Consider the following 26,827-nt stretch of genomic DNA (forward strand, 5'->3'; position numbering starts at 1 on the left):
CAGGTGTTTGGTGATCTTTCACAAAGCAAGCACCCTCTGTCTTGGATCACTGTTATTTATACACAGCTAACTTGTGAAACTATCTCTGGCTACTTTTCAGTGGAGGTTTTAGCTCACCTAGCTTATCTCTGTTGAGTCTGTGCATTCCAGAGGACCAGGGGGTGGGACACACCAAATAGCACATTTACATGCATTAACATTTCAATTAGTGTGGTTTTTAATAAATTAATGACCCTTAAGGAGCAAAAGCTTGCCACAGATCAGTGTGGAATCTTCCTTCAGCTGTTTTTCTCCTTGCCTTTTAGCTTTCATCCCTTATCTCCCTTGCTTCTGCTAGCTCAAAGCCACAAGTCTCCTTGTTTTCTCTGAGGTTTCCTTGTTTTCCTCAGCTTGAGACTACGCTATGGGTCACAATAGCTCTTGGAACCTGCAGACTAGTTTCAGCTTTGTCATGAACTTTAAGGTCTATATTTTAGTTCCTTTTTTGTACATTGGCCTCTAGTAGCTGGAGTTGGGGTGTGTTTAAGATTAGAAACTATGTTTCCTGGCCTCTCAAAATAAGCCCTATCCTACTTTTTGAGGTTTTATGACCAGGTCTAATATCCTGCATTTTGTGCAAAATTCCTAGCTTCTTATCTGTAGAAGGAACTATTTCTCATATTAGGAGTGTGAGATAAAAGTTTTATGTTCCTTGTTACAGTTGAGTGCAGATGCGTAGCATTCATTAGTATGCCACAGTTCAGCTCAGTGTAAGGATAATAAAGCTATTTTTCACTCATCGTAAGAAATTTAGCACTAGGGTGAAAGTTTTCTAATAGATTCACCTAAGGCTGTATGGATTTCTTGGTGTTGAGGGCTACGAATTTCTGCTGTACAGATACGTTGCTTGAGTCGTGCAGGCCAGGAAGCCAATGTAAATATGCTATTTTAAATAGTAGTTGGTTTGCATGTTTAAGTTTCATTTTGCAGCAGGTGTGGATAGTGTTTTGTCCACAAGCATTACAGTTTTTTGAGTATGTATTTCATTTTGTTATATATATATTTTTTATGGAAATCTAGGGTTGTATAGGATGAAATTATGCCTTTGTGTTTGTCTTTTGCCTGTAGCAAGAGAAAATCACCGTGTCTGAAATGGTGAGTTCATTTGTTTACAAAAAACAACAAGTCTAAGGTATAGAAATACAAGATGTGCTGTGTTCTCATCACTAAAAAAGTAGTATTTCATCAAAGGGGGAAACGAACTAGCACCTTTATGAAGTCATCTCCCACAAGATGTATTTTCCCCAGTGTCTTCTTGCTATCGTTCTGCTGAGTTGAATGTTGGTGACAAAATTTCTTTCTGGCAAGTGAAATAAAAATAATTCCTTCCTTTGCTTCTGCTGGGCCAGAAGTGACCAAAACAAAGTGGGAATTTCCTGATAAGCTCAGGAGTCCTATTAGTCGGTATGTGCAAATTGTATATGCTCTAAACAGATGTGTTATGTTAGGTATAGTTGATATAGGAAGTAAAGTTACCGTGGAAAAAACTGACGCATTAGACTGCTGGGAAGCCACCAGCTGGTTGGACTGAAGTGACAGTGACAGATCTCAGTTTAAAGTAACGGCCATTGATCCTCACCCAGGTTCATATCCCCTTCTAGAGGCTGTGTTTTTGCCAGATAATGTACTGCTCTAAATAGGAAGCTTAAAATGTGTTCAGGATTATGGGAATTCTCCTTCACTTCCCTAATTTTAATGGTGACCTGGTGGGAAAGTTCTCATCTAGGGAACATCTATTGTGCTTTTGCACCCAGTTAGCTTACGGCACGACTGCCAGCATCAAAAGGAAACTAAAGGTTCTGCTGGCACTTCTGAGAAATCCTGATTGCTGTCTAATTTCACTTTTCATATCCAAAGAAGAAACTAATAGCCTGAGAAGGAAAGGAGTGGAGGAAATTCATAGGTCAGCAGCCTGATAAGATCTATAGAGATAATATTTGATCCCTGCAAAAGGGAACAAATAAAAAAGCCTTCTGTTATTTAAGACTTGACAAAGGCACTAAATGATCAAAACACTGGCAGGTGTTAAGTGTACCATGCATGGAAATGTAGGTGTCCAGCAAACTCCTCGGTGGAAAACTTGAAGCGGGATTCAGAGAACTTAAAATCTGGGCTTTGAAATCCACAAGGATATTTAAATATGTAAACTCGCCTTGTGGATCCATCTTGTTATGGTTGGAATACTTTCACATATCATTGGTTTAATTCTTTTCTTCCATTGCAACAAGATTGCTGTTTTGAGAATGAGGGCTGATGAGCGGTTAAGCCAGGCAGAACAAAAACCGCACCTTTACTCTTTTTTTACTTCTCACTCCTCTTGCTCTGCTTCACAGTTTCTTAGCAATGCTCTCGGCCATTTGCAGAAGTGTGGACGGGCAATGAAATTTCCCAGAAGATAGTTAATGACACATGAAAATAACGATAGTGTGTTATGCTAATCTGCTTTACTACCTCACTTTGTAGTATTTGGATTACTTTATATGCCTAGGAGTTTAAAGGTCGCGTGATAGGAAGTGCTGCTGCATCACATGCTATTTCTTGAAAAGGGATAGGATTGCTACTGAAAATTGCGAGGAATTGTATAGAAGGTTAGGTTTTAAAACGTGTGAACGTGTTATGGATCAGTAACAAAAGTGGGCAGCAGAGAACGGAGCGCTCATTTTGGATTTCAGATCTTTTGCTTTCAGAGTAAAAAAGCGCAGCTAGAATCACTGAAACCTTTAACTTTGTCTGGAACCCATGATGCAGTTCCCACACAAATCAATTATCTCATTCATTTCTCCAACAGTAAAGCAGTGTGGTGGTTTCACCCAGCTGGGCAGCTGAGCCCAGCCACAACCGCTTTCTCACTCCCCCTCCTCAAAGGAAAAGGTGGGGAAAATACAAAGGAAAAGGGCATCATTGCCTCTCACTAGCAGACTAGAGCAGTGAGAAACTAAAAACACCTCACCCCCATCTATACTCTTCCACCTCTTCCTGAGTGGCGCAGGGGAACAGGGAATGGGGGCTGCGGTCAGTCCCTGAGGTTTTGTCTCCGCTGCTCCATCACGGTCACTCTCTGCCCCTGCTCCCCTTCGGGTCCTTCCCAAACTGAGCCTGTGGGGGCTGCCCACAGGCAGCAGCTCTTCAAGCACTGCTCCCACACGGCTTGGTCCCACAGGGTCCATCCCCCAGGAGCAAACTGCTCCAGCACGGGTCCCCCATGGGCAGCAGCTCCCCCCAGCCCCCCTGCTCCTGCGTGGGCTCCTCTCCACGGGCTGCAGCTCCGGCCCGGGGCCTGCTCCTGCGGGGCCTCTCCATGGGCCGCAGCCTCCTCCAGGCCACATCCACCTGCTCCACCGGGGGCTCCTCCACCCATGGGGGGGCTGCAGCGTGGAGATCTGCTCCATGTGGGACCCGTGGGCTGTAGGGGGACAGCCTGCTCCACCAGGGGCCTCTCCCTGCACAGCCCGCAGGGAACTGCTGCTGCCTGCCTTACTACATGTATTCTGTTGTGTTCATCTCTGATGCTATTAACATGAAAATAAATTACCTTCCAAAACTGTGTGAGAAGATTTGATGTTGAAAGGAGTATCATAGCAAGGTTGGGTGTTGTCTACTCTAAGTTAAATAAAGTATGCTCAACAAAAATTGAATTAAAAGGCAGCAACGTGTATAGAATATATTAAAAGTGAGCCCTCAAAATTGATATTGATCTATTTGTAATTGCTTTAGGACAAATGAAGAGAAAATGGGAAGAAAGGCTGAGGAAAGTTGAAGAACTAGCATCTCACTATGAAAGAAACCCACTTCCTGCAGTTTATAGACCAAAGCTGTCCCCCTTTGAGCCATCCCCTGTTTGGAAAATATTTTGTCGGCAGGCCGAAGCATTCAGCTATGTAAAATCCTGCAAAGAGGTAAATTATGCTAGGTGAACGTCTCTGTGCTTCAAGTGCATTCAAGGATGATCTTGATTTTAAAAGTTGGTTAACAATGAAGTCTTTTTCAGATTGCAAAATCCCTTTTTTGCAATCATGAGACTTTTTTTTTCCTTGCCTTTGTAGATCATGCTATACTGGAGGTAGCTAGCTCTAAGTACAAGTTGTAACATAAGAATTGAGATGTGGAGTTAACCTCTAACAGCAGAAGTGTTTTTTTTGGCAACATTGTAGTGATTATAAGTGATTATATTCCTTCTGAATATAAGGAAGGTAGCAGGAGAATGGGAAGGAAGTGAGTTGGGTAGGAAGAAAGAGGAGGAGAAAAAGAAGAGAATGACAGGAGGCAGAGACAAAAAGAACAATGCAACTCTACTGGCATCAGAGTAGCAAGATGCTGAGAAGTAATGATCCAAATAAATACATTATTTAAAACGTATCCTTTGTTTTCAGTTCCCTATATTTAATACTTTTCAAACTGCCGATTTTAAAGAAATATAATGCAACATATCTTTTCCTGAATGTACTTTTACTGGCTTGGTAGTGGTGTTTTTAGTTTGTTTTGGTTTTGGATTTCTATTTTTGTTTTTAAATAACAGAGTCTAAAGACTATCTGCTGTAAAGCCATATGTTGCCATCACACCCATTACAGTGTTTGTTTTAGGACATTGTTCTTCCTCCTGTTAGAGGTACTTGCTGGTGTTCAGGAAAAAAAAAGACTACTGAGAAAACAGAATTTGCATGAATGCACAGCAAAGAAAAGCTTCACATTTGTTACTCACCTAACAGATGCTACTTAGTTTAAAAAAGGATAAGCGATCTGCTACTTAGTTTCCTAACATTAACTAACCTTTGACCAAAGAAATGAATGGATATAGGAATTTCTGAAGAGTTTAATTAGTTTTCTGAATAGTAATTAAAAAAAAAAAAATCCTTCAATGTTTTTCTTTACAAAGGATGTTCATGTATTTGCCTTGGAAAAGAACGCAAAAAATGGACAGAGGTTTTACCTCGTGACAACATACAAAGAGCTTTGGTTTTATTACATGTAAGTATTTGAAAATGTATGCTATACTTTGCTGGGGGATAGGTCAGTCTTGCTCAGAGTAGCACAGCTGTAAAGGGCTGCTCAAGGTTTGATCTTGGCCATGGGGAAAATCTTAATAATGCCAATCCAATCTATTCTACAGTGGTTTTCACCTTTCTTTTGAGCTGCAGACTGCCATTATTTCCTGTGAATTAAGGACCCCAGCTACTGAACTTTAATAACAGTAGATCTGCTTTTATTGTCAGCTTTCCTCAGGGGATCATGTCAACAAATGATGCAAACATATTTCTGTGATTAGTCATATATCAACTTAAATAGGTATTAATATAAATGTCCAATTACCATTTTATGCCTTTGCATGGTGCAGTTTCAGGTATTGAAAATTTGCTGAATGTTTTTTCCAATTTTTGTTTTACAATAAAATACCTGGTTTTGAAGCAAAACAAATGTAAGAGCCAAAGTTTGTATGAACTGTAGACTTGATTTTTTTTTCTCGATTTGAAAAGAAGATTAAGCTTTCTTAATTTTTAATTTAGTTGAAAAAAAATAAAAATAATTCTATGTAATCTTATGTAATCTTATTTTTTGTGCTTAAGACTTAGGACTGATAACATTGGTTGGTGTTTTTTTTTTCCGTTTTTTTCCCTGTTGTTTACATCATTATTTAAATTCCCCAAACCATTTCTGTTGATATTGTAAGACTTTGGGGGTGGGGATAGAGGGAACACTTTCCAAACTTAAATTTTAGACCAAGCAAATATTAGTTGTAATTTTTTCAAAGCACTGTGGAGCTGTTACTGGTTTTAATGCGAGTGCCTGACTAAGAGATAAAACATTGTGTAGTACGTGTGAGTTGGTGTTTGCAGTTGATAGGTATGTATAATGCTTACCATGAGAGGTCATAATTTGTTTTTGTTTTTCCTTAGCCAAGGTTATAAAACAAGTCTTATGCATTGCTATGAGGTGATTCCTGAAAAAGATGCTTGCAAACTTTATTTTGATTTGGAGTTTTACAAAGCAGCAAATCCTGGTGCAGACGGCAAGAGTATGGTTGCAAAGTTAATCGAGGTAAAATGGCACAGTCATGTTGTAGACTAATTTGAATTTGTTGTTGGTTTAATATAAAACCGAAGTATTTACCGCCTTATCTTGGTTATTGTAGTAAAATGAAAAAGGATTAGAGAGTCAGTGGGCATTTTTAACAAAGTGAAAAGTACTGTTTTAATTAAAGCATAAGTTGCCTGCTTTATCAAAAGGAAATACTAGAGCATGATGGTTGTTGAAATGCTTGTATTCACTGGAGGTTTACTGTTATGGTGAGTTTGTTTGCAGATTGTTTTACGTGCTCTGCCACTTCAAAGCTGTCAAACTGAAGGAGTGTTTAGTTATTCTTCAGAATAGTATCAATAAAAGTTTTATTTGAATATTCTGCAAATCATTTCCTTTTCTAACAGGCACAATCATATATCAAGGCGTAGATCAGTTCCTCCTAATGTTAAGACACCTTCAGATGGAATTTCATTACAGTTGATATAATTATGATGTAGAGAGCAGGAGGTGACTGTAGTCATCAATTTTGACACCTAAAGTTAAATGTTTGCTCATTATAAATTGTATTAAGTTGTGCAAATTTCTATCCTATTGCAAATTCAGTTGGAAAACGAGACACACTGCAACTGCAATATCTCAGAGATGGAAAATAAAGCAGGTTTTTAGAAGAATGTCTTCTGTTCCAACAAAATCTCTTTGTCAGTGGCCATTTATTTGTGAGACATCTGGTGTCTCTAACTAGAACAGAAAGAGTAAGATGAATGAGGTTACTTCTTTGTAAATAACACTTAGCTGGTAACGAATCTGGAGGGTTTTACTCTGTTGTGAATCAGTTCTCAAATCTAGATACTGCTAGGGTTAGATAGAGATCTTTGGATTTGCTGGTTGGGGAGGAAATAAGATGCTATAGTCATAAACTTCCAGACCCCAGGTTCCGAATCCCAGTCCTAAACATGAATAAACATGACGCTTAGCTTATAGCAGGTTTTTAGAGCTGGACATCTATTGTTTTCTGCTTGTTTACTGTTTGTTGGGTCTTCTGATATAAATTGTTGGTGTGCTAGTTCACTTTTCTATTTAGCCTCTATCTTAGATACTAGTTAAGCTTGCCTTAGAATTAATGGCACTGTGGGTGTGAACTGCTTTGTTGGCGGGGAGAAAGATAGGGATAGAGCCACTATATTAGACCTTGACCTGAAAAGCTGCTTACCCCATCACTGTTACTATATTCAGTGATTTGCTCAATTCAGAAGATACAATGTATGTCAATTTTCTTTAAAAATTGGCATATTGTGAGTTAATTTGAATTACTTGTATCAAAATGAACAAAAAAAAAAAGATTAAGAAAATGTAGAATCTGCATTTGTTTTAGGTTTTATAGACACTACTATTACAAATGCTAAAGAAAACAGCCTAATGAATGTTTATATAATTTTCAGCTTGTCAGCCAAAAGTTGAAAGAACTTTATGATGTTAACTGTTCAGCCAAAGACGTCTTGAATTTAGATTCCAGTACTGATGAAAAATTTAGTCGACACTTAATATTCCTACCCCACAAGACCGTATTTAAGGATAATATTCATGTTGGTAAGTGTGTTCTTTTCACTTATAAACTAGAAATAAAAGGTGAGGTTTTGACTTTTCACAGGGCCATCTTACGTTTGAATATTGGTTTTAATTGAATTACATGTGAAAACAACCATGTATTCCCAGCAAAAACAACTATTTCTATTTAATTAAGCCTCACATTCCTCAACTCATCTTCTACTTCCTTTTTCTATAATTATTATTTGCATTTCTACAACGGAACTTTTTCATGTCTCTGTGGTTTGTTTGCAAAACCACTGGCAAGACTGGTTTTTGGCTGGAAGATTTTTGTACAGTAATTGATTAATTTTAAGATTTGTGTAAATCTTAACAATTAAAGTTAAGATTATTGGCTCTAAATACCGCTGGTTTGTGCTCTGCACAGGGTCAGAAAGTCAGGACAAAGATGGCTTCAAACCACGAGTACTTGTAAACATGGTTCAGAGAAAGCTGAAAGCGGTTTCAGTTGTTGATGTAAGTTGGGATTTGATGGCACAGAGTAACTCCAGCACAAAAAATTACCAGTTCAGAATTGTCATCACTATATTTGTAAAATAAGTATAATAATACCTCCATACTTCACAGGAGGGTTTTGAACATACTGTTGAAATACTGGAAGATGGGCTCTTTGCTTTTAGTTGTGTTCCAGGTTTCTTTCTAGCCCTGCAAATCATTAAGGAAAATCTTACTCTTTCTTTTGGATTGTGTCTAGTCATTCTGTGTGGATAACACATGTACTGTTGAATCAAAGGGTGTGGGGTCAACACGTATGTGTTACTCTGAGAAATCATCTATGAAAGGTCTTGTCAACATGAGCAACTGGAGGAGTAAAACAAACTAAGGAGAGGCTGGGTCTTGTAGGTCTGTGTGCATTTACATTTTTTCCCCCATAATATTTGTAATATACAGACAAAGTTCATGGCCTGAACATAAACCCAAGGCAAATTCAGATCCTTCAGCACAAAGGCAACAGGATTTCTCAGACCTATTTTTTTTATGTTAAAAAACTATTTTTCATTCTTAGGAGCAGTGCAATCTGTGTCCCTATAACAGAAGTGTTTGTTACGTGACACTGTAGCAACAGCTATGAACACAAAAGACTTGTATAGTATCATTCCCATTCTTATTTCAGAAGTATGGTCTTTAACTCCTGTGCCACTAGAAAACTTTTAGGTAATATGTGGATGATAAATAATTTGGTATGACAGCAATTTTAGCCTATGATCCTGATAGCTAAATTGTGTTAGTCAGTTCTTTCAGCAGAAGCTTGAACTATTTATTCTAGTCCATTAGCTAAGTGTTTTGTGTCTCCACTGTTAAGTGAACTTGACATGTTTACTATCAGACTAAAGAATGTCTTTAGATTGTGTATGCATGTTCTGCCTTTGCCTTTTTAACAAACGTTGAAGTCATGGTACAAATCCATTTTATAATTGTGATACGTCAGTTAAATTTGTGTATGATATCAGTAATAAATAATACAGTTGAGACTTTTATTGGGGTGTTTTAGTAACCTGTTTGACACACCTGGCTTAAAGCTTAGCTTTATTCTGTGTGCAAAATACTTTAGTATATATCTAAAAATGCAGACAATTTCATGAAGTAACTTCACAGAATGTTTATAAACTATATATTCTTTGATGTGACGTGAAGATTTTTGTCTAATATTTAACTTACAAGCTAATATATTTTTCAGAAACATTCAATGGTTTTTAAATTCATCATTGTAGTGTTGGTCATTCTGGAAGACGAACTATCATGTCTTCAATAATATCATTTCATAAGCATTTTGTCAGGAGTCATGCACAAAATGATGGCTTAAAATTGAGATCTTGTCTGTCAGAGTCTACATGTATAACTGCAATGGTGCAGGTGTCAGGAGGGGTAGGAGAAATTGTCTGAAAGCCACAAAAGACTTTTGTTTAATTTTTGCACTTTTAACTGAGATTGAATTTGGTTCAGAGGTTTTGCTAGGGAAACTGCAGTGACAGCCTATGCATTTCTGTTTCACTTTTTTACCTTTATTTCTAATGAAGTTATTACCAAACCAACTAATTTCTCAGTTCTCTCTGTTCCCAGTAGTGAAATTGCAGATGGGAAGATTGTGGCCATATGTCACAATTAATACACACAGAATTGTTTATTTTCTTTTGGTGGAAAAAAAAAAAAAAGGGTATAAATTCTTGCCAAGCATGGGTTTCTTGTTTACTAGCCAGAAAAAGATTGTGTACTGGGCTGGTCTAAAAGGTTTTAAAAAAAAAATCCCAGAGGGGAAAGAAAACCCAAGCAACTACAACCAGTTCCATCTTGGCTGTTCTGAAAATGTTTGCACAGGAACTATTAAGTTCTTTCTTGACTCATAGAGTTATCTGTTTTGGTTTGTGTTTTTTTTTTTGTTTTGTTTTGCTTTGTTTTTAAGGCAACTTTGTGAGAACCATTTTGCAGCCTGCCATAAGACTAATGGAGAGTAATGCTGCTGCTGTGGTTCCAGAAGAAGGAGCAGAACGTGTTTTCCAGTGTTCTTCACCCACAGTTGAAGTAGATGGTTCTCTTACAAACCCCACAGCAGCTGAAGATGCTTCTAAAGGTTGGCGAGCCATTGCTCACCAAACAAAGGAAGTAGAAACATCAAACCATGGAGAAAATTCTGAATTTTCCTTTCTAATAGTAAATGATAAAGAAGGAGACAAGCAACTTTTTGTGGATCTAGGTAAATATAACAAGTGCTTTTAAGCTTGTTTAGGATACAGCAAAAGTTAAGAAATTATATGTTCTGTAATATTTGATTACAGATTGCATGTTGTGCCTACGTTCAGAATTTAATTCAAATATAATACATGCTGAAACAGCGGTCATAAATGCTGTACTTACAGGAGCCTTAGATTCTTCGCCCTCGGAACTTTATATTACTACATTTAATTTTATTCAGAATTTGGAAGAAACTCTTGCCACACAACTCTAATTTCATTCCTAAGGACTTAGTGCACCTATTTTGATTAAAAGGGGACGGCATATATTGCATTCTAACATTTCAGTTGAATTAGAAGCTGCTTGATTACAGAACAAGCCTTAAAGGTGTGGTCTTTTGTACCGATTCACACATGAACTTGAGGCTTCTTCCGCTGTTTAGAATGGCAGTTGTTGGGTTTTGATGATAGAATAACAGAAATTAGGGCTGGGCACTTCATGCCCTAGCTGTTCTTTGCCTATTCATGGAATTGAAATGTTAAAAATCTCAAAGAGCACAACACCCTTGGTCAAACTAAAGTTTGAAAGTTCCACCCTCCTCCAACACTATCTGAATTCTCTGCCTTTTGCCCTTAGTGAAGTGAAAATATCTTAGCACACTTTTCTACAGCAGCAATTTATGTACCTGAAGACTGATTATCATGTTTTTCCTCAGACTTCTCTGTAGAACCTGCATTACTTCAAATTCTTCTCGTGGAGTACAGGATCATTTTGATTGCTGACCTCTTGAGTATGTCTAATTTGTGGTAACGTAGTCCCAAAGTTGGCCTTTCATCAGGCTTCTCCATCACAGATTCAGGATTACTTTCTGCATCTACTGTTCAAAATTCCATCAAGCACATTAGTGACTGGAAATTAAAGAAAAACAAACCATTGTTGTCAATTCACCTGTTACGTATTTGATATTAGTCCCCCCAGATTAAACCATCACTATTTATGCTACCCACGTTACCACAAAACTGGAAGTCTAAAATCAAAATAGCTGGGGTACTGAGTTACTGAGTAACTGAGAGTGCAGGCACAGACAGCGATGTGACTGTGTTGAGTCATTTTAGTTCCTTTATCTTCATGAAAATTAAGTGCAGTCTAGAAATAAAGAACCCAGTGCTCCAATAAATTCTGGGACAGATTAGACAATGTTTACTATACTTTTAGTTTGTTTGTTTTTGAGATTGGAATTAAATTTCCCTGATACGCTTTCCTGCACACTTCAGACAAGCGGTGTCTGCTATGCAGAAAACAGGAAGTTTGATGGATGTGATGTCATTTCAGATTAAAATAACTTTGTAGTTTTTTCAGCTTTAGTTGTATTTCACAAAGTTATTGTGAAAGCGCGATATTTTTTTTAATACTGAAGATAAACCTTTAGCAATGCTAACATCAGAGTGATGCTGACCTAGATGTATTGGGTGTTTTAAATCTGTACTATGAAAATGTCCATGTTTGCACAGCCCTGGCATTTCTTCTGTGGGAGGTGAGCAGAAATCAGTAATAGTTTTTGTCCATTCCCGAGGCCCTTAGTTGGGTCTAAGAAAAATTCTTTAATTTACAAGCACTAATTATCTTAAATCCTTACCAGTACAGTTATGTTGTGAAATATTTGTTTTCCTCTAGGAGTTTATACAAAGAACAGAAATTTACGGATGTATAAATCATCAAAAGCAGGAAAAAATGTGATTCTGACAATAGCAGAGGATAATAAATTTGTCCCTACTTGTGAAGAGAATGTGTCCTTGGAAGAAGCATATTTTCTGTCTTCTTTGGTCTGCAATATTAGGTAAGGATTTAGTTCCAGCAGAGTTTTAAATATTTTTAAATACGTATTTCAGTGATTTTTCTCCCCCAGCAGTTAGGAATAACTGATACCAATGAGCAGGTATTCCAGGAACATTGTTACAGTGTAACTTAGGAGTTTCCAGTAGAATTGTTTTGCTTTAGGAGAAAAAAAAAATTGGGACTCAATTTTCTTCTTTAACCTACCTTTAAACATCCAAAGTCTGTTAAAAGTAAAAAGGATTTTTGTATGTTTACTTGTGCACCAGATTTCTCATATGTTACAGATACCTGCTCAGGTTGGTGATGGTCTCATAGAATAACCTCAGTTTTCTTATCTCTATATATTTTTCTTTGTACTGACCTGTGGCTCAAGATGTAATTACTGTAATTAGTCATCATTGCAGCAGAAAGGTTAAAATGGTACATCTCTCCATATAGTATTTTTCTTAAAACTTATTTTTTATGACTGCAGTTTTTATAAAATGTTCATTTTCCTGAACTGGTGCTAGTAGCCTGATAGCATGCATAACGTAGTGTATTCGTATGACAGGTATCAGCTGAGTCTGCTGTAAATGTGGGTGAGAAATTCTGCTGTGTTAAGTTTAGCCTTCTGTAATCAGCTGGCTTGCAGGTAGCAGTATGGAAAGAAAAAGCAGTTCAATGCAGATAGGGAGAAAACAAAAAAAAAAAGAGGTTGAAACCTTTCAAAGGGTATATATTGTTTAAATATTGCATCTACAGCAAATACTTTAAGAGTGTGGAGCAGGAGTCTTTAAATGGCTGGCTCCTGGGATTTTTGCCAGGAAAGTTTTGCTTGTTTGCAGGAGGAAATCCTGCCCTCTGCTGCATGGTCAGAGGAAACTGCGAGAAGGCGCTGCGGGGCTGTGAGGTAGCAGCATACTGACCGGATCACAGTGTGGATGGGCTTCTCTGGAGGCTGCTCCCCTCAGCTGCTCTGTTGTTGTAGCATGCTGCGTTAGATGTTGTTATGCCATACTGTGCTGTGCTGTAAGAATCACACATCTTCCTTTGCCTTCCCTGTTTTTCAGCTCTGAGGATGACACAAGAGTTCTGTCATCTAGCTTTTCAGAAGAGAGAACGTCTGCTTTTTTAAACACTAAAACCAGAAGCAGTAGAGGTACTACAAGCCTTTTCTGCTGGATGGGCTGGGGGAAGTATGTTTAAGTTAGACGTGCTGTGACTTACACATCTGATGGCTTGTATGAGGGCTTTTCTCCTGCTACGCTTCTGCAGGAGGCAGCATAGGGATGTCCTGATGGGTGCTCTGCAGTGCTTCAATGCCACAGACGGTACCCTCCTGGTCCCAGCTTTTATTTAAGAACCTGGTGTGAATCGTGTCTATGGCCTATATATCACATAACAGCATGTTAGAATTACATTAAAACTATAAAACCAGGATGAATGTGTGGCTTTTGTTTTAACAGAGTCCATGGAAGGTTATCAGGATTCACCATATCCAGAAATCGATTATTTTGTTCGTTCTTTGGTTAATAAAGATGGAGTACAAGGAGGTAAAAACCATGTTACTATTTACAAACAAATAGTCTGCAGCAGTAGTTTTTAACCTTTTTTTTTTTTCCCCACCCAGGGATACGGCAATGGAGTTATTTTTCTCTGGAGGAAATACTTGTGTATGATATTTCTGGTTACCGGTGGTGTGAAAATATTGGAAGAGCCCACAAAAGTAACAACATAATGTATGTTCTGTAACTGTTTGGTATTCACAATAAGTTCAGTTTAGAACAGCTTATTTTCCTGCTCAATTGTAATTCTATAAAAACACTGAAAAATTCTTATGGATAGAATCATCACCTGTTACAATTACTGCTATCTTACTCTGGGTGTACAGTGCTTTTTTATTCTATTTTTTCTAAATTTATTGTGGTACAAGATCTTGACTTTAGAGATAAGCCTGAAGCTTACTGGAAAAATGACAGACTATGTATGAAACAATATCCATAGTTTGGGGAGAAACAAAATCTCTTTGTTTAGCATCAGAGTTTCACATTGTATATATTTATTTTCTTCACATACTGTTACTAAAAACAAAAGTATTTCATTCATAGGATTCTGGTAGATCTAAAGAAGGAAGTGTGGTATCAGAAGTGCCATGATCCAGTCTGCAGGGAAAAAAACTTCAGATCACAAAGTATGTATCTTGTTTTCAAAGCAATTATACTTAATACTTTTTTGAATCTTAACTTTAATTAAACACCTTCTCTTTGATTTAGGCTTTCCATTACCACCTGGGATATGTCTGCCTTCTCTCTTCAAAGAGGTATGTGCTTTTGTCTTATCTACATCTTGTCATATCAACGAGTCATTGAAAATCCCTGCTACCTCAGGTAGTTTGTTAAGCTCCATACAGTAATTACACTAGCATAGAGTAGCTCCACACAGCAGCTCTGCTGTTGTGGTATCTCCGTATATTCATTTGTAAGTTCTCCAGCAGCAGATCTAACCCAGAGAAAGCTAGATTACTAGAATAGCCTAACTTCACCTGGGACTAAAGATTTTCTTCTGTCTTACTCCGGACCAGCAGTTCCCAGTGTAAAATCTGCAAGCCCACAATAGCCATAGCATGAAAAAACAGCCTAAGTAAACCTCTGCTGTGCACATTTGACTTCATACTGGGTCAGCTAAAATATAAGTGTTCCTAGAACATTTGTGACATCAAAATTCTCTCAAAGTCGAGTTTAAGTCAGTGACCCTCAAATTTGAGGTTCACTTAAGTGCATTTCAGTGTCTAAAAGGAGTTAGGTTTACCCCTAGGGGCAGAATATTTGAACTGACCTGATGCTGACCTAGATTCTAAGCACTGTACCTAAGTTTTTCCACTCAGTGGGTATTAAGAGTTGACACTGTTGCAACTGCACTTTTAAATTTCAGACTGTAGAATGGCACAGTAAGCTGCACTTAGGCAAAACATCAATAGCTATTACCTTTATTTCACAGCAAGCGTGATTTAAATGCATTTTCAAGCCATTACACTATCTTTAGATAGACACTAAATAAGTTTTAACCTTGTATCATTTTAAAAATCTGCGTACACTAGACTATTTTTAGTTTGCTGGCAAAACAGTAAGTTCCTTTTTCTACTGAAACAGGCTTCCATGGGTAATGTGGCTATAAATTAACTTGCTGGGAAGTCTTGTTAGCCAGCTTTCTATAATATTCATTATACGTGACAATTGCAAGAGTTCAGCACTAGTTTCACTTAGAAATATGGAAAACATTTTAGTGTGCAATAAATAATATGTTATGTTTCTAAAAGGAAGAAGATTATATGGTTATGGATGAATGTGGGAACACAGAAGAAAAAGTAAAACCCCATTCTAACCCTGCAGATTTGTCAAAAAGCTCGGTATCTCTTGAAGGAAGCATGTCTCAAGACTTCCAAGTAACAGACACCGAGTGGGACAATGCAAGCGATGATGCCTGTTTGGTAGAAGCTACTGAAGATGTGGAGCTAGCAGAAGCTGCAAGTGACAGTCTGGATTACAGCATGGAAGACATTCCTGATGAAGTTCTGTTGGAAACTTTAAGGACACAAGACATTTGCAACAAAGATGACAGCTAATCAGAAACTTGGCTGACAAACAGACTAGTAGCAACAAAGCTTGCTTTAATACAACATGTGTATCACATGCCTTCTGTGAAAGATACTGTGCTGTAGCTCAAAAGCGCTCTTTGAGAGCTGTTAAACAAAGAACTGACAAAGAACAAAAAGCATCCTTATAACTGGATAATCTTAGAGGCATGAAGAGAGGACACAAGGTTATGCTGGGGCTGGAGAATACTGGCCTGAATGTTCTTCATGAAGGCTGCTTCAAGGAAGTTTAGCACTTCTAAGACTTACTGCTGTGTGGTTTCTATTTTGTTAGCTGTTGATCCAGCTTTTACTGATATGACAAATAATACATTTCTTCACTTCCAAAAATGGGAGGAAATTATTTATTTCAAATACAAATTTAATAAAAGGTGTTTATCACTAGGTCCATCCAAAGTTCCCGTGTTCTCTTTTTAAACAATATGTTGTTTTCAAGATCACGTTACTTAAAATAACCCAAGATTAAAAATGTTAAAAAGCACTTAATCTTTCTTTGATAACTTCTCTCTTTGTAGGTCCAGAGCATCCTCCAGTTTCCTATTAATATTCTGAAAGTGTCTTTCTGCTCCTAGAATTCTCCGTGATTCCACCAGCAGAGCAGGTAGGCTGGAAGTTCCATACTGTTGTTGTTAAGGAAATAAAATTACAGAGTAACATTTTTAATTCTTAGAGAAAAAAATACAGATACACATATGACTTATTTATTATTCCTCTGCCTGAAATCGTGCAATGTGACTTGCAAAAGTGAAGAACAGCCAAGTTTAGATAATCTTTAATCGAAGCGATTGAAGTTCATTACTTGGTTCTCACTGTTAAACTTTCTTCAGTTTCTATTTAAAAAGAAAACAAAGCTAGACCTGAGGATAACACTTATGTTTATGTCCTTCAAATTCCTGGACATAGAATCAGGTATCAGAATTTCTCTGAAATAACCTGTTTCCAACATGAGTGAGACGCTGGACTGCAGTTACAGTAGTGATTCTCAAGCTGGTTCCACAAAAACAGGTAACAAAACTCTGCTATTTAACATCGGCTAATCATTAATAGAAATACTTGTCAGTTCCAGAGAAAAAAAAAGGGGGTGGGGTGAAAATGCAAAAATGTGTACTCACCACCACTTTTTCTCTTGGGTTTTCTTCTCTGTAATTCAAGTAGTCCTGCTGTAGTTCCTTCAAATCAGTAAGGAATTGAACTGCTTGTGTCAAGGAAGACTTCCTCTCCTGTACCTCAGCGCATTCTTTCTGTAGTTCTACCAGTTGTGATTCGGCTCTGAAAAAGATCAGTGCTTTGATGACTACACCAGAATATTTATTTCATGACTGACTGTGAATCTATTTCCTCTGAAGACGACTTAAGGAAAGGTAGGTCAGAAATAAGAAGCATAGGTTAGTAGAACATACTGTTTAAATAGAAAAAGTAGTATAAAAAAAAGTAGTATTATTTAAACTAGACAACAGGTCCAAATCCACAAAAAAAAAAAATACAACAACAAAAAAACACCTTTTTCCAAGTCTTACTTTCAAGTCTGACAATATAGCCAATCTTTCTTAAGCACTTAAGCCCAAAAACCAGTGAAGTTCCATAACTATGCTGTGTGCTTCTGCAGACACCAGCCTGCAGGCTGAGGGGTTTGGTGCTTATGCTGAAGCACTCTCAGGATCCACAAACGAGATACTCCTCTGCCTAAGCAAGCTGAGGAGTTCCATCTATTAGATGGTGTTCAAACCATGATTAGTACTCCAAAAACAGAACACAAAATGCCATTTTCATTTAAGCTCCAGAAAAAACAAACACACACCAACAAACTTTTACAGAATGATCAAATGAGTAAAACACAAGAAACGTGAAGGTAGCTTTCAGTCTGTGTGTGAGGGGGTTAAACCCAGGTTGAGGGATGCCTTTATTTCTTTCAGAGAAGTTTGTCCACAGTACTGCAAAGATAAGAAGGCTCATGTGACCACAGAGAAAGGGCTTTTCATCTGCCTTTGTGGATCCATGTCTATGCAGGTCCCTATAGACTTGGCATGCATGATATACGCAGCTTCAGTGTAAATTTTATCCTCCTATCCAATTGGATTTGGGGAAGTGTAATGATTTTTCTAAAGAAAATATTTTTTTAGCTTTCTCTGTTTTGTATCTAGATGGTACTTAAGATTAATGCCACCTTGTAGAAGGGGAACTGTGTGGCTCTGTGAGACAGTAGCAATCCATGTATTCGGAGGCATCCATGCTAAAATGCAATGCAATGAATAATTCTCTTGCCTTCAAAAACAAACTCTGTACCGCCTCTGTAAGTTTTGCTTCATTACCTTTGCAATTCCAATTATAACGTTAGTGTTTTTCTTATAAGCATACTGTCTGAAATAGTGCCCCGGTGACCACAATTACATAAGAGAACTTTGAAGAAATACTCTAGGCAACTGAACCACGGAAAGGAGAGGTTATCCTGAGCTTTTGTAAGAAGAGAAAGCAATACAGAACAGAATTAGTTTCATCAAAATAGCTCTGAAGTGAAAGTAACATTTTTTTTCTCTGATTTTTATGAACTACTAGCCTCCTTCGGTTTTTCAGGCTATTATTGCACAAAAACATACCGTATATTATTAGAAACATACCCAATTAGCTCTTCTCTGACTTGCATCAGTCGCTGCCTTTTCTTTTTGATGTCTGCCACTACCTGTAACAAATAGCGAAGAAAGTCTTTGAACCTGTTTCAGTAACTTCACAGGCAAACAACTCAAATGTCATTGACTGTTTTTTTCTTTGAGGTTTCGTGTTTCTAGTTCAAGGCGTGGAAGATACCAGACCTTAAATAGCTTTACAGTGCTAAACTCTCATCCCCATCCAAAACGTCTCCTGAGGAACACTGGCTTTACAAGTGTAGAAAAGGAGTTGTGAGGATTTGAACTCAAACATGCTGAACTCCAGCAGGTTTCTTTGTTTAAGAATACAGACGAATACAAACATATGTTCAGTATGACTGCCATAACTATGGAATTAAGTATAACTATATCCCTTTTTCTTTTATGTCTCACAAAAGATTTCAATTTAGTAACCATAAACCAAAGTTTAAACAAGCGTATAAGATACAAAAAAGGAAGCTAAGTAGCTGTGAATGCCAGATGCATATTAAAATTTTCATTTTACTAAATAGCGTACTGTTTCATCTCAAATTAACAGGACTTCTAGGACTTCTCATCTTCAGCACATTAATTGCTGCCTGACAGAATAAGCTTTCCATTTACTTCAATTGTTAGAAGCTATTTAGTCATCAAAAAGGTTGCTGAAGAGGTGTGTGCACTGTATGTGTTTGCTAAGTAGGTTAAATTGTTTAATAATTAAAAACAAAGCAATATTAAGAAATAGACAACAAATTTCAATCTTCTGTGTTTGTTCCAATTGCTCTTTCATGCTTCTGATTACCAGGTTTGAAGGCAGAGAGCTTTACAGCCACTTCTCACAAGAAATATCAAGTGTACCTAAAATATGTCTCTGGAAGATAGGGCTTAACCTGCTCTTAACTCTCTCTGCTATGGGGCATCACCCTCTCTCCTGAGGAAACCACTCCAATATTTTCTGCTCCCGCACTAGTTTCTCCTACAGCCTGTATTTCTCTTGCTGCATTTCAAGCCCAAATGAACAGAGGAAATGCCTCCTCTGAATAAAAACTTGCATGTCTTTAGGGAGTGCATCTCCCTTGAGACTACTCTCCTTTAAAATAAACAATCTAATTCTGTTTTCACCAATTGTTGCTGTTCTCTTCTGGATTTTATATTCATCTGTGTTTCTTGAAGGTGAACTTCCAATATTTAATTGGTTCCCCAGGGGCCTCACCAGTGCTTGCTCAAAAAAAAATAAGATGCATAAATACTCATGCATAAATACTTACACATCCTAATGTGTTTTCATTCTTGTTACAACAGTAAGTGTATGCAGTGTGCAATCCATACTCTGGTCGTGCCCTATCCTGTTTTTGCAGCTGGTTCTGTAGAACAGTGCACTTCTTTTTGTGAATTATTTTATTTCTTTCAGTCAGCTTCCTGAAATTTCAACACCCATTATCTCTATGCTGTACATTTCAGTGATAGCCTGTCTTTCAGATATTTACCTTAGCATTTTTTTTCTTCATGTTCTTTAATTCTTGGACTTCTGTTATCTGTGGGGGAAAAGAAGCATTACAGATTGATGATGGATCTGGATTTCACCTCTATCCTCCTAAAAACATGGTTGCAAGAATTAATTTTGAAAACGTACTTGGTAATAACATAAAAAGCTATTTAATAAAACAGCTGCTCAAAGGAATATTACAAGTGTATCAATTCTCTCCCCCCTCTTCATACCAGAGGAAGACTGCTACACGATGTTAGTCATCTTGCACCAGTTAACCCATGTAATACTGCTGGTACCAATTAGTGTAATGCTACCTATCCCAATTTTTCCATAACTTTTATATAAATGTATAAATTTCATCATTTTAAAACTTGTTTACTCTAATGAATCACTTAGAACTATAGTTTTAGTATTCATCCATTTTACTTCTCACAACAGAGTTTGAGTTTATTTTACAAGTTGAAATTAGTGAGAAGAATTCTGAGTCTTCCAAGCTAATAATTTTTGACAGTTAGGGTCACACTGTTAACTAAAAAGGATTATTTTTCATAAGCTATGGTAGAGGCTTCAGTCAGGCTACTACACACCAGGGGAGCTGAGACACTGTAAAAATCCAGTCCAGGAGCTCTTAAAACAATGTCTTCCATAATTGTTTGCTTCTTCAAGTTACGCAGCTCTCCAGTTTTACTACGTGATATACAATGTAATGTACAGCTCTAAAATCATTACCACAAATATTTATTTAATTATTTTACTGTATACTTACAAGATCAGTGATTTGGTCCTTGAAAGCAGAACAGAAGCCATCGACAGCTTTTCTGCAAATTCCTGATTCTATGCTTTGTCTGCAGAAGTCAGGGGATAAAACACAACCCACTTGGTTTAGTAAAGGGGAAATCACATCCAAAAGCATTCTTTTGAATACAAATAAAACCCAATGTTAAATAGCTATCAGCACAAGCAACTGTGGGCCTTTCATATTCTAGCAATAACCTAAATTCTACATTGGAAAACAGCTGAGAAGTGTTGCTCTTCTGTTTGGAAAAATATCAAATTCCTGGAGACCACTTCCTTAAGATCGCATATAAATAGTACTTGTATCACAGAAGCCTAACAATCATTAAAATTACATCAGAACGTTAACTAAGCTATACTGCATTACCCAAGGGAAAGTCTATTAGCAAAAAAAGTAGGTAATTTGTTTATAAGGCTTTGAGTATTCAGCCAAAGGAAAGTAGAATATTTACCTGTAATTTGCCGTTATCTTTTCAAATTCAGCCAGAACAACATCCAGTTCTGTAATATCTCTGGAAGATCTTTTCAGATCTTTGGGACACCAAACCTCTACAGAAACCGGGCTAGTAACTGAAACAACAGAATAAAGATAAGCATTACACAGTTCAGGTACATGCTCTGAAACAGAAGTTATTATGCCCACATTAAAATAACTTATCAAAGAGTTATGAATATTTTAATATTAAACTTGGAAATGCAGAAATACAAGTTATTTCATGTTTTAGGCTGAACAACTATATATATTTATCTGGGTACACTTTAAAATTTGAATGAGCATGCATACACATCTTATTTCTTATTCTTCATCAGTTCAAAGAAGTCCAGGAGAACATCATTACTCTAACTGATAAACTACCCAGTGATGTAGCTGTCTGAGCTGTAAAAATTACACCTCAGTTTGGGCAACCTTCATTGCTCAAAGAATCATAAATTGTTATATCATATTTGTGTTACTACCATATATGCTTAAAAAAGGTATATGCAAATATATTTATTTAAAACTTTGCAGTAATATTAACCACTAATTCCACAGAAACTTCACGCACTCCAAATGTAAATCTAGATTTACCTGAATGTAATGGGGTACAATTTGAAGGAGGCAAGATGACACCTGAGAAACAGTTTCTCCACATCCCAAAAAAATGCCACAACCTTGAAGCTCCCTGTCTCAAGGGTCTTCACACTAACAGTTGTGTCTCTGCTGTAAATCAGGGTTACTCCAAGTTGTGCCCCACAATCTGGTGCTCCAGGCACTAAAACCAAGGGACATACTGGAGTATGGATCCAAGCTTCCCCCAGAGGAAGCCAGACTGCCTGCAAAGGGTGACACACATCTATGCTCCAGTAATAGGCAAGTCCAGGGATGCAACCCATCAGGATCAGAACTGTGTGGCACACCAGCGCCTCAATTTATCCATTGCTAATGAGTGTTTAGACCAGCATTAAAATTACAACCTCCCAAAGCAGTACGCCACTACATATCAGAAGTTAGAGACTGCCAAGTTAAGGAAAAATATTAATTTTGAATGAGATACAACTACGCAAGAGTTTTGAAAGGTCTGCTTTACCAGAAGGGTCTGGCGTGCTCTCCTCTGAAGGTTGTTTCTTCTTTTTCAACTGGAGTTGAGCAGTACTTGGAGCTTTCTGCGATACACAAAGCAGATTAACTTTGAAATAGAACCTAGGTGCACTCATTTAAAATTCTGAGAGACAGCAATCAGGTAGAATTCAGGAAAGCATTTTTGGTGATGTTTCAGTCAAGAAATACTAGGTACCATTTACTGAGGTCTGTTTCATCAGAGTCACAGCACATTGATTACACTGCGCAGGGACAGCAGCTGCTTGGCTGCACTAACCAAGCGACACATCAGACAGTGATTTTAAGGAACACTTTAAGGAGCCTAAGGCCCCTCAGTTCAGCATAGGCACCAGTATCAACAGTTCTCTGTCCAACAGCTCCTCCTTACCTTCCTTTTCACCTACATCTGCCCCAATTCCTTCTCTACTTACAATTACTCTCATGTCACAGGAAGTATTCAACAACAGTGCTGCTTATGTGCAGTTCACTGATAGAAGACTAACATTATGTCCTGAGATTTACAACACAAATTTCAACAATTCCAATGAATTTCAGTAGGTAAAAAGCTTTTAGACAAACTACTGCATTGCTTCTTCTATCACAGGCCTACTTTCCCAAAGTAGTTAACTCTTACTCAGACCCAGAAGCTAAGCTGGCCAAAATCATTTTACATTAATTACAGCCTAAGCACGGAAAAACACTCATTCAATATCAATTGTTTTTGTCTAATTCCAATATATCTTCAAAATTAATTTTATCAATGAAAAAATAAGTTCTCTCATAAATATGTTCTTCTATACTGAACTATACTGATTTGTATACCAAGTAGTATGGCATTCTTTAAAAACATATATTCCAGATGTAAATATACTCATTTAAAAGAAAAAAAATAACAACATATTGCCAAACGAGCAATTAATGGACTACAGGACCCCAGCCATTACATTCTCCATTGAAATGACCATGTAGGTTTAAGCATTTCACTTAACACTTGGCAATCTCACAGGAATATTAAGAGGACTAATTATCTGGCATACAGTTAAGTACTAAAAAGCAAATGAAAGGTCTTCCTTCCCCACCATTATCCAATGCAAGCATGGCATCAAGTTAAAAATGATTTGACTGATATACTCATGCAATGGTCTCCATACCATATTCTCCTTAAGGTGCTCATCTGTAGAATCATCTGAGTTGGATTTGTCAACGTCATTCTCAGACAGTTTCAAGTGCATTTGTTTACTAGGGAAAAAAAAAAATCCACATGTAAGCCAACTACATACTGAGAAAAATGATATTCTATATACAAACAACAAAATCTTAGGGTTTGGGTAACATGTTGTACTGCTGTCCCTTTCAGCTTCCCCTACATAACTACATTAAAATTTCAAGTGGTATATAAAGGGAACAGAATCTTTATCCATCAACAGCAAACCTCGCAACAATTTAGAAACCCATTTCTAACAGACGACTGAGACAAACATGTTGTATCAGGGAGAAACTTTGAAATAGACACAAAATTAATATTTGGTATAATTAGCAGGAATAGAAAAATATTCCTTTGGGGGGTCAGAGGGCTGAGGGGAAAAAAAAAAAACAAAAACATGAAGAAATACACAACCTCATACAAGCACTGTTATTGTCTTATTTTCCCCTTTTTAAACTTTAAAGACACCAGGATTTAGAGGACTAATTTACACCTCACAAAGCCATCCTTTCATAAAAAAAAAAAAAAAAAAAAAAAAAAAAAAAGAGCTATAGTAACTACTTAAATCAGTGTACTACTTATAGAAGGCAGACACTAGCTCATTCTCCCATTTTTTGTGTTCCTGGATATTATTCACTCTTGGTTTCTCATCTGGGAGATTTTAGGTATCTTTTTAATACGAAGTTAGTGAAACCTGACAAACAAAACATTTAATCTAAAATAAATAAACAAACAAATGCTGGCAATTATTTTTTCACCAGACCTTCTTCCTGTGTTTTTGGTTTGTGGAGCTGAAACATGACTAATTGACTCGCTTTCCGAACGTTCCTCTCCATAAGCATCCACAGCAGTACTGTGCAAAGGGTGATCTGTGAATAATGGAAAATAAGCTGTATGAAAACTGTTCCCATCTGTTGAGGCAAAGATCATGGGTATATTAGCATTGCCTGCCATTCAGCATTCAGTTAAAATTTTTGTGGCCTGCTCACTTACGCAAATGAAGTCTCGTTAAAAGTATTATACGCATTTTTTCTAATCTTCAAATAGTCAAAGCATCAGAGTTTCTATACTTGCCTAACTGTTATTGGTAGGAACTAGAAAACAAGACATGAGGAGCAACTGAAGGAACTGGGGCTATTTAATCTGGAGAAAAGGAAGCTGAGGGGAGACCTCATCATGCTTTGCAAGTACCTGAAAGAAGGCTGCAGCGAGGAGGGCATCAAGCGTGACAAGTGACAGAATACGAGGCAATGGCCTCAGCTTGCACAGGGGAGGTTTAGATCACATAGCAGGAAGAGTTTCTTCACAGAAACGGAGGTTAGGCTTTGGAACAGGCTGCCCAGGGAGACAGTAGATTTGCTATCCCTGGAGGAATTTAAGAAACGTGGGGACGTGGAGCTTAGGGAAATGATTTAGTGGTGGACTTATGTTTGAAAACAGCAGAACAAGATCCCTGTGAACTTCTGAGCTTGCTGCCATGTATATTCTCTTTAACAATTTCACTTCATAATTTGTGTAATTTAACAAAGAATAACTTAAGAAACTGAACTTCCCTTTTAAAATCTAAGTTCTTACATGATTGCACCACTACATTGCATGAAATTCTACTATTTACACTATAAAACTTGAATAGCCAGTATTTTACCATCAAATTTTACTTGGCATATATTACTACATTATTCTATTTACTTCCTAAATGACAGAACATAACATCTCCCCCTAAAAAACAAACAAACAAAAGAAACCCCTCTCTGCTCTGTCTCCTGCCCACAGTTTCTGTTGGCAAAGAAACAGTACCTTTTCCTAGGGACAAAATATTTCAGTGTTTACACGTGATTAGTTCATTAAAATCATATGTTTAAATTAATACTAACCAAATGAATCGTCAAGCTCCTCAAGCTGATTTGCTCCAGCCACCTTCAATATCCTTGAGACATCTGGTTCCTCGGGTGGAAGTAATTTCCAACGAGGACCAGATCTGCTTTTGTCTTCCTGGAAGCATATGAAATTAATAGCTAGCTCATCCAAACTTCTTATCATATTGCAGATTGAATATGACAATGAATTTCAAGAACTTTTGACTAAAAGTACATTTAACCAGTAGTGACTTCTAAGCTATGATATAAAGCACTTGAAGCATGCACTTTTTTCCTCAAGCTATGTTTTATTTTCCCTAAGAGAAGTGATGGTATGAAACTAGCATACACAGCTATTTTATGCTATACTGTAGTTTGTATTTACAAAACCAAGTGTATGAGATTTTCATTTTAACTTTCGATTTGGAAATGGCTTTCATTTTCACTTTTCAAAGTGTAACTTCTTATAGAAGATGGAACATGCAAGCCAAGCACTATACAGACACTTCCGGACAACGGAAAGACAGGAGAGAATGGCATTACTTTAGGAACTATTTTCAAGTGTGCTACTCACACTGTAAGTATGGAAGTAAGCTTCCTCGCTAATTTGTGTACCTTGAGAAGGAATTAGAAGAAAGCATTAACTTCACAAGCTTTTAAGTTTACTGGCACTGAGCAGCACCTCACGGGTTTTACGCTACTGAACACATCAGCTATTTCCTCTTTAAGCTGTTTTTTTTTTTTTTTTTTTTTTTTACGAAGTTGTTTTCAAATTTTTGCCTATTCGAAAGTCAATGGTTCATTTTGCCTGACAACGTACTACTCCTAAAGAAAAAACAAAACAAAACACAAGACTTTACAGCCTGTACTAAGCCCGCACGACCCGTACTAATTTGTGGTCCCACAGCAAAGCTCCCAAAACCTATTCAAGGAAAGCCCTGCGTTAACGTACATATATCCGCCTCCGCAATCAGTGACACAAAAGCACGGTAAAACAACGAATAATTTACTGTTTCAATTAAGCTCAAAACGGATAAAATTACCTTGAACTCATCTCTGGAACGATGTCTCTTCAGCTTTTTCTTAGAAGACATTTACCCTGAAGCGTGGTCTCCCAAATATGCAACCGCAGCTGAGGCTGCCCTCCCCTCAGGCAGCCGCCCCCCGTCCCTCACGGCCGCCCCGCCCCAGCCTCGCCTCACGGCCGCCAACGGCCGCCGCCGCCTTCCCGCCGCGATTCAAAGGCGGGCCGGGCATGGCCGCCTCCGGGAAGGGGAGGGAGGAGGGGAGGGGAGGGAACGGCGGCTGCAGCGCCCCGATGGGGCTGTGGGGTGCTCGCCCTCCCACCCCTTTGTAGGACCCGGTGGATGCGCTTGTCAACCCGGAACCACTCGGCAATAAAGCGGGGCTCTGGCGGGGTGGATGCACGCTGTTGGTGGGGCGGAGACTCCGCTGCCGCCCAGCGCTGCTCTGCCTGCCTGGCCGCT

The 26,827-nt window shown here is 37.8% G+C and overlaps 2 protein-coding genes across 4 annotated transcripts in view; one reads left to right on the forward strand and one right to left on the reverse strand.

Moving 5' to 3' along the window:
* PRIMPOL (primase and DNA directed polymerase) overlaps window positions 1-16,186 on the forward strand; it is a 16,874-nt gene extending 688 nt beyond the window's left edge. Inside the window, exons 1-14 of one of the 3 annotated variants that reach the window (XM_068681345.1) lie at window positions 261-463; window positions 1,108-1,134; window positions 3,754-3,935; window positions 4,913-5,004; window positions 5,931-6,072; window positions 7,494-7,641; window positions 10,061-10,351; window positions 12,004-12,166; window positions 13,215-13,303; window positions 13,611-13,697; window positions 13,775-13,883; window positions 14,253-14,335; window positions 14,418-14,464; window positions 15,461-16,186. In XM_068681345.1, coding sequence (XP_068537446.1) covers window positions 3,759-3,935; window positions 4,913-5,004; window positions 5,931-6,072; window positions 7,494-7,641; window positions 10,061-10,351; window positions 12,004-12,166; window positions 13,215-13,303; window positions 13,611-13,697; window positions 13,775-13,883; window positions 14,253-14,335; window positions 14,418-14,464; window positions 15,461-15,766 — 1,734 coding nt within the window. In that variant the 5' untranslated portion in view covers window positions 261-463; window positions 1,108-1,134; window positions 3,754-3,758 and the 3' untranslated portion in view covers window positions 15,767-16,186. Of the gene's footprint in view, window positions 1-260; window positions 464-1,107; window positions 1,135-3,753; window positions 3,936-4,912; window positions 5,005-5,930; window positions 6,073-7,493; window positions 7,642-10,060; window positions 10,352-12,003; window positions 12,167-13,214; window positions 13,304-13,610; window positions 13,698-13,774; window positions 13,884-14,252; window positions 14,336-14,417; window positions 14,465-15,460 lie in introns of those variants that run through there. The other 2 variants (XM_068681344.1, XM_068681343.1) reach the window with 2 other exon arrangements.
* On the reverse strand, window positions 16,127-26,602 carry CENPU (centromere protein U). Its single transcript, XM_068681346.1, has 11 exons — window positions 26,384-26,602; window positions 25,359-25,476; window positions 24,248-24,353; window positions 23,432-23,519; window positions 22,270-22,345; window positions 21,154-21,271; window positions 20,673-20,751; window positions 19,905-19,952; window positions 18,412-18,473; window positions 16,909-17,065; window positions 16,127-16,416 (listed from the first exon to the last, which is right to left on the reverse strand). The coding sequence occupies exons 1-11, from the start codon at window positions 26,432-26,434 to the stop codon at window positions 16,279-16,281; spliced, it is 1,041 nt and encodes a 346-aa protein (XP_068537447.1). The 5' UTR covers window positions 26,435-26,602; the 3' UTR covers window positions 16,127-16,278.
* Between the last annotated feature and the right edge of the window lie 225 nt (window positions 26,603-26,827).

This window comes from Anas acuta, chromosome 4 (assembly GCF_963932015.1).
Source record: "Anas acuta chromosome 4, bAnaAcu1.1, whole genome shotgun sequence".
NCBI lineage: Eukaryota > Metazoa > Chordata > Aves > Anseriformes > Anatidae > Anas > Anas acuta.

What these genes read in the sequence shown, in the direction of transcription:
- CENPU (XM_068681346.1), bottom strand. Translation starts at nt 26,434, where the DNA reads ATGTCTTCTAAGAAAAAGCTGAAGAGACATCGTTCCAGAGATGAGTTC. An exon ending in GGAGCTTGACGATTCATTTG is followed by an intron (nt 24,354 to 25,358) that starts GTTAGTATTAAT and finishes CATTATTCACAG; the next exon opens with ATCACCCTTTGCACAGTACT. An exon ending in AGCACCTTAAGGAGAATATG is followed by an intron (nt 22,346 to 23,431) that starts GTATGGAGACCA and finishes TGTGTATCGCAG; the next exon opens with AAAGCTCCAAGTACTGCTCA.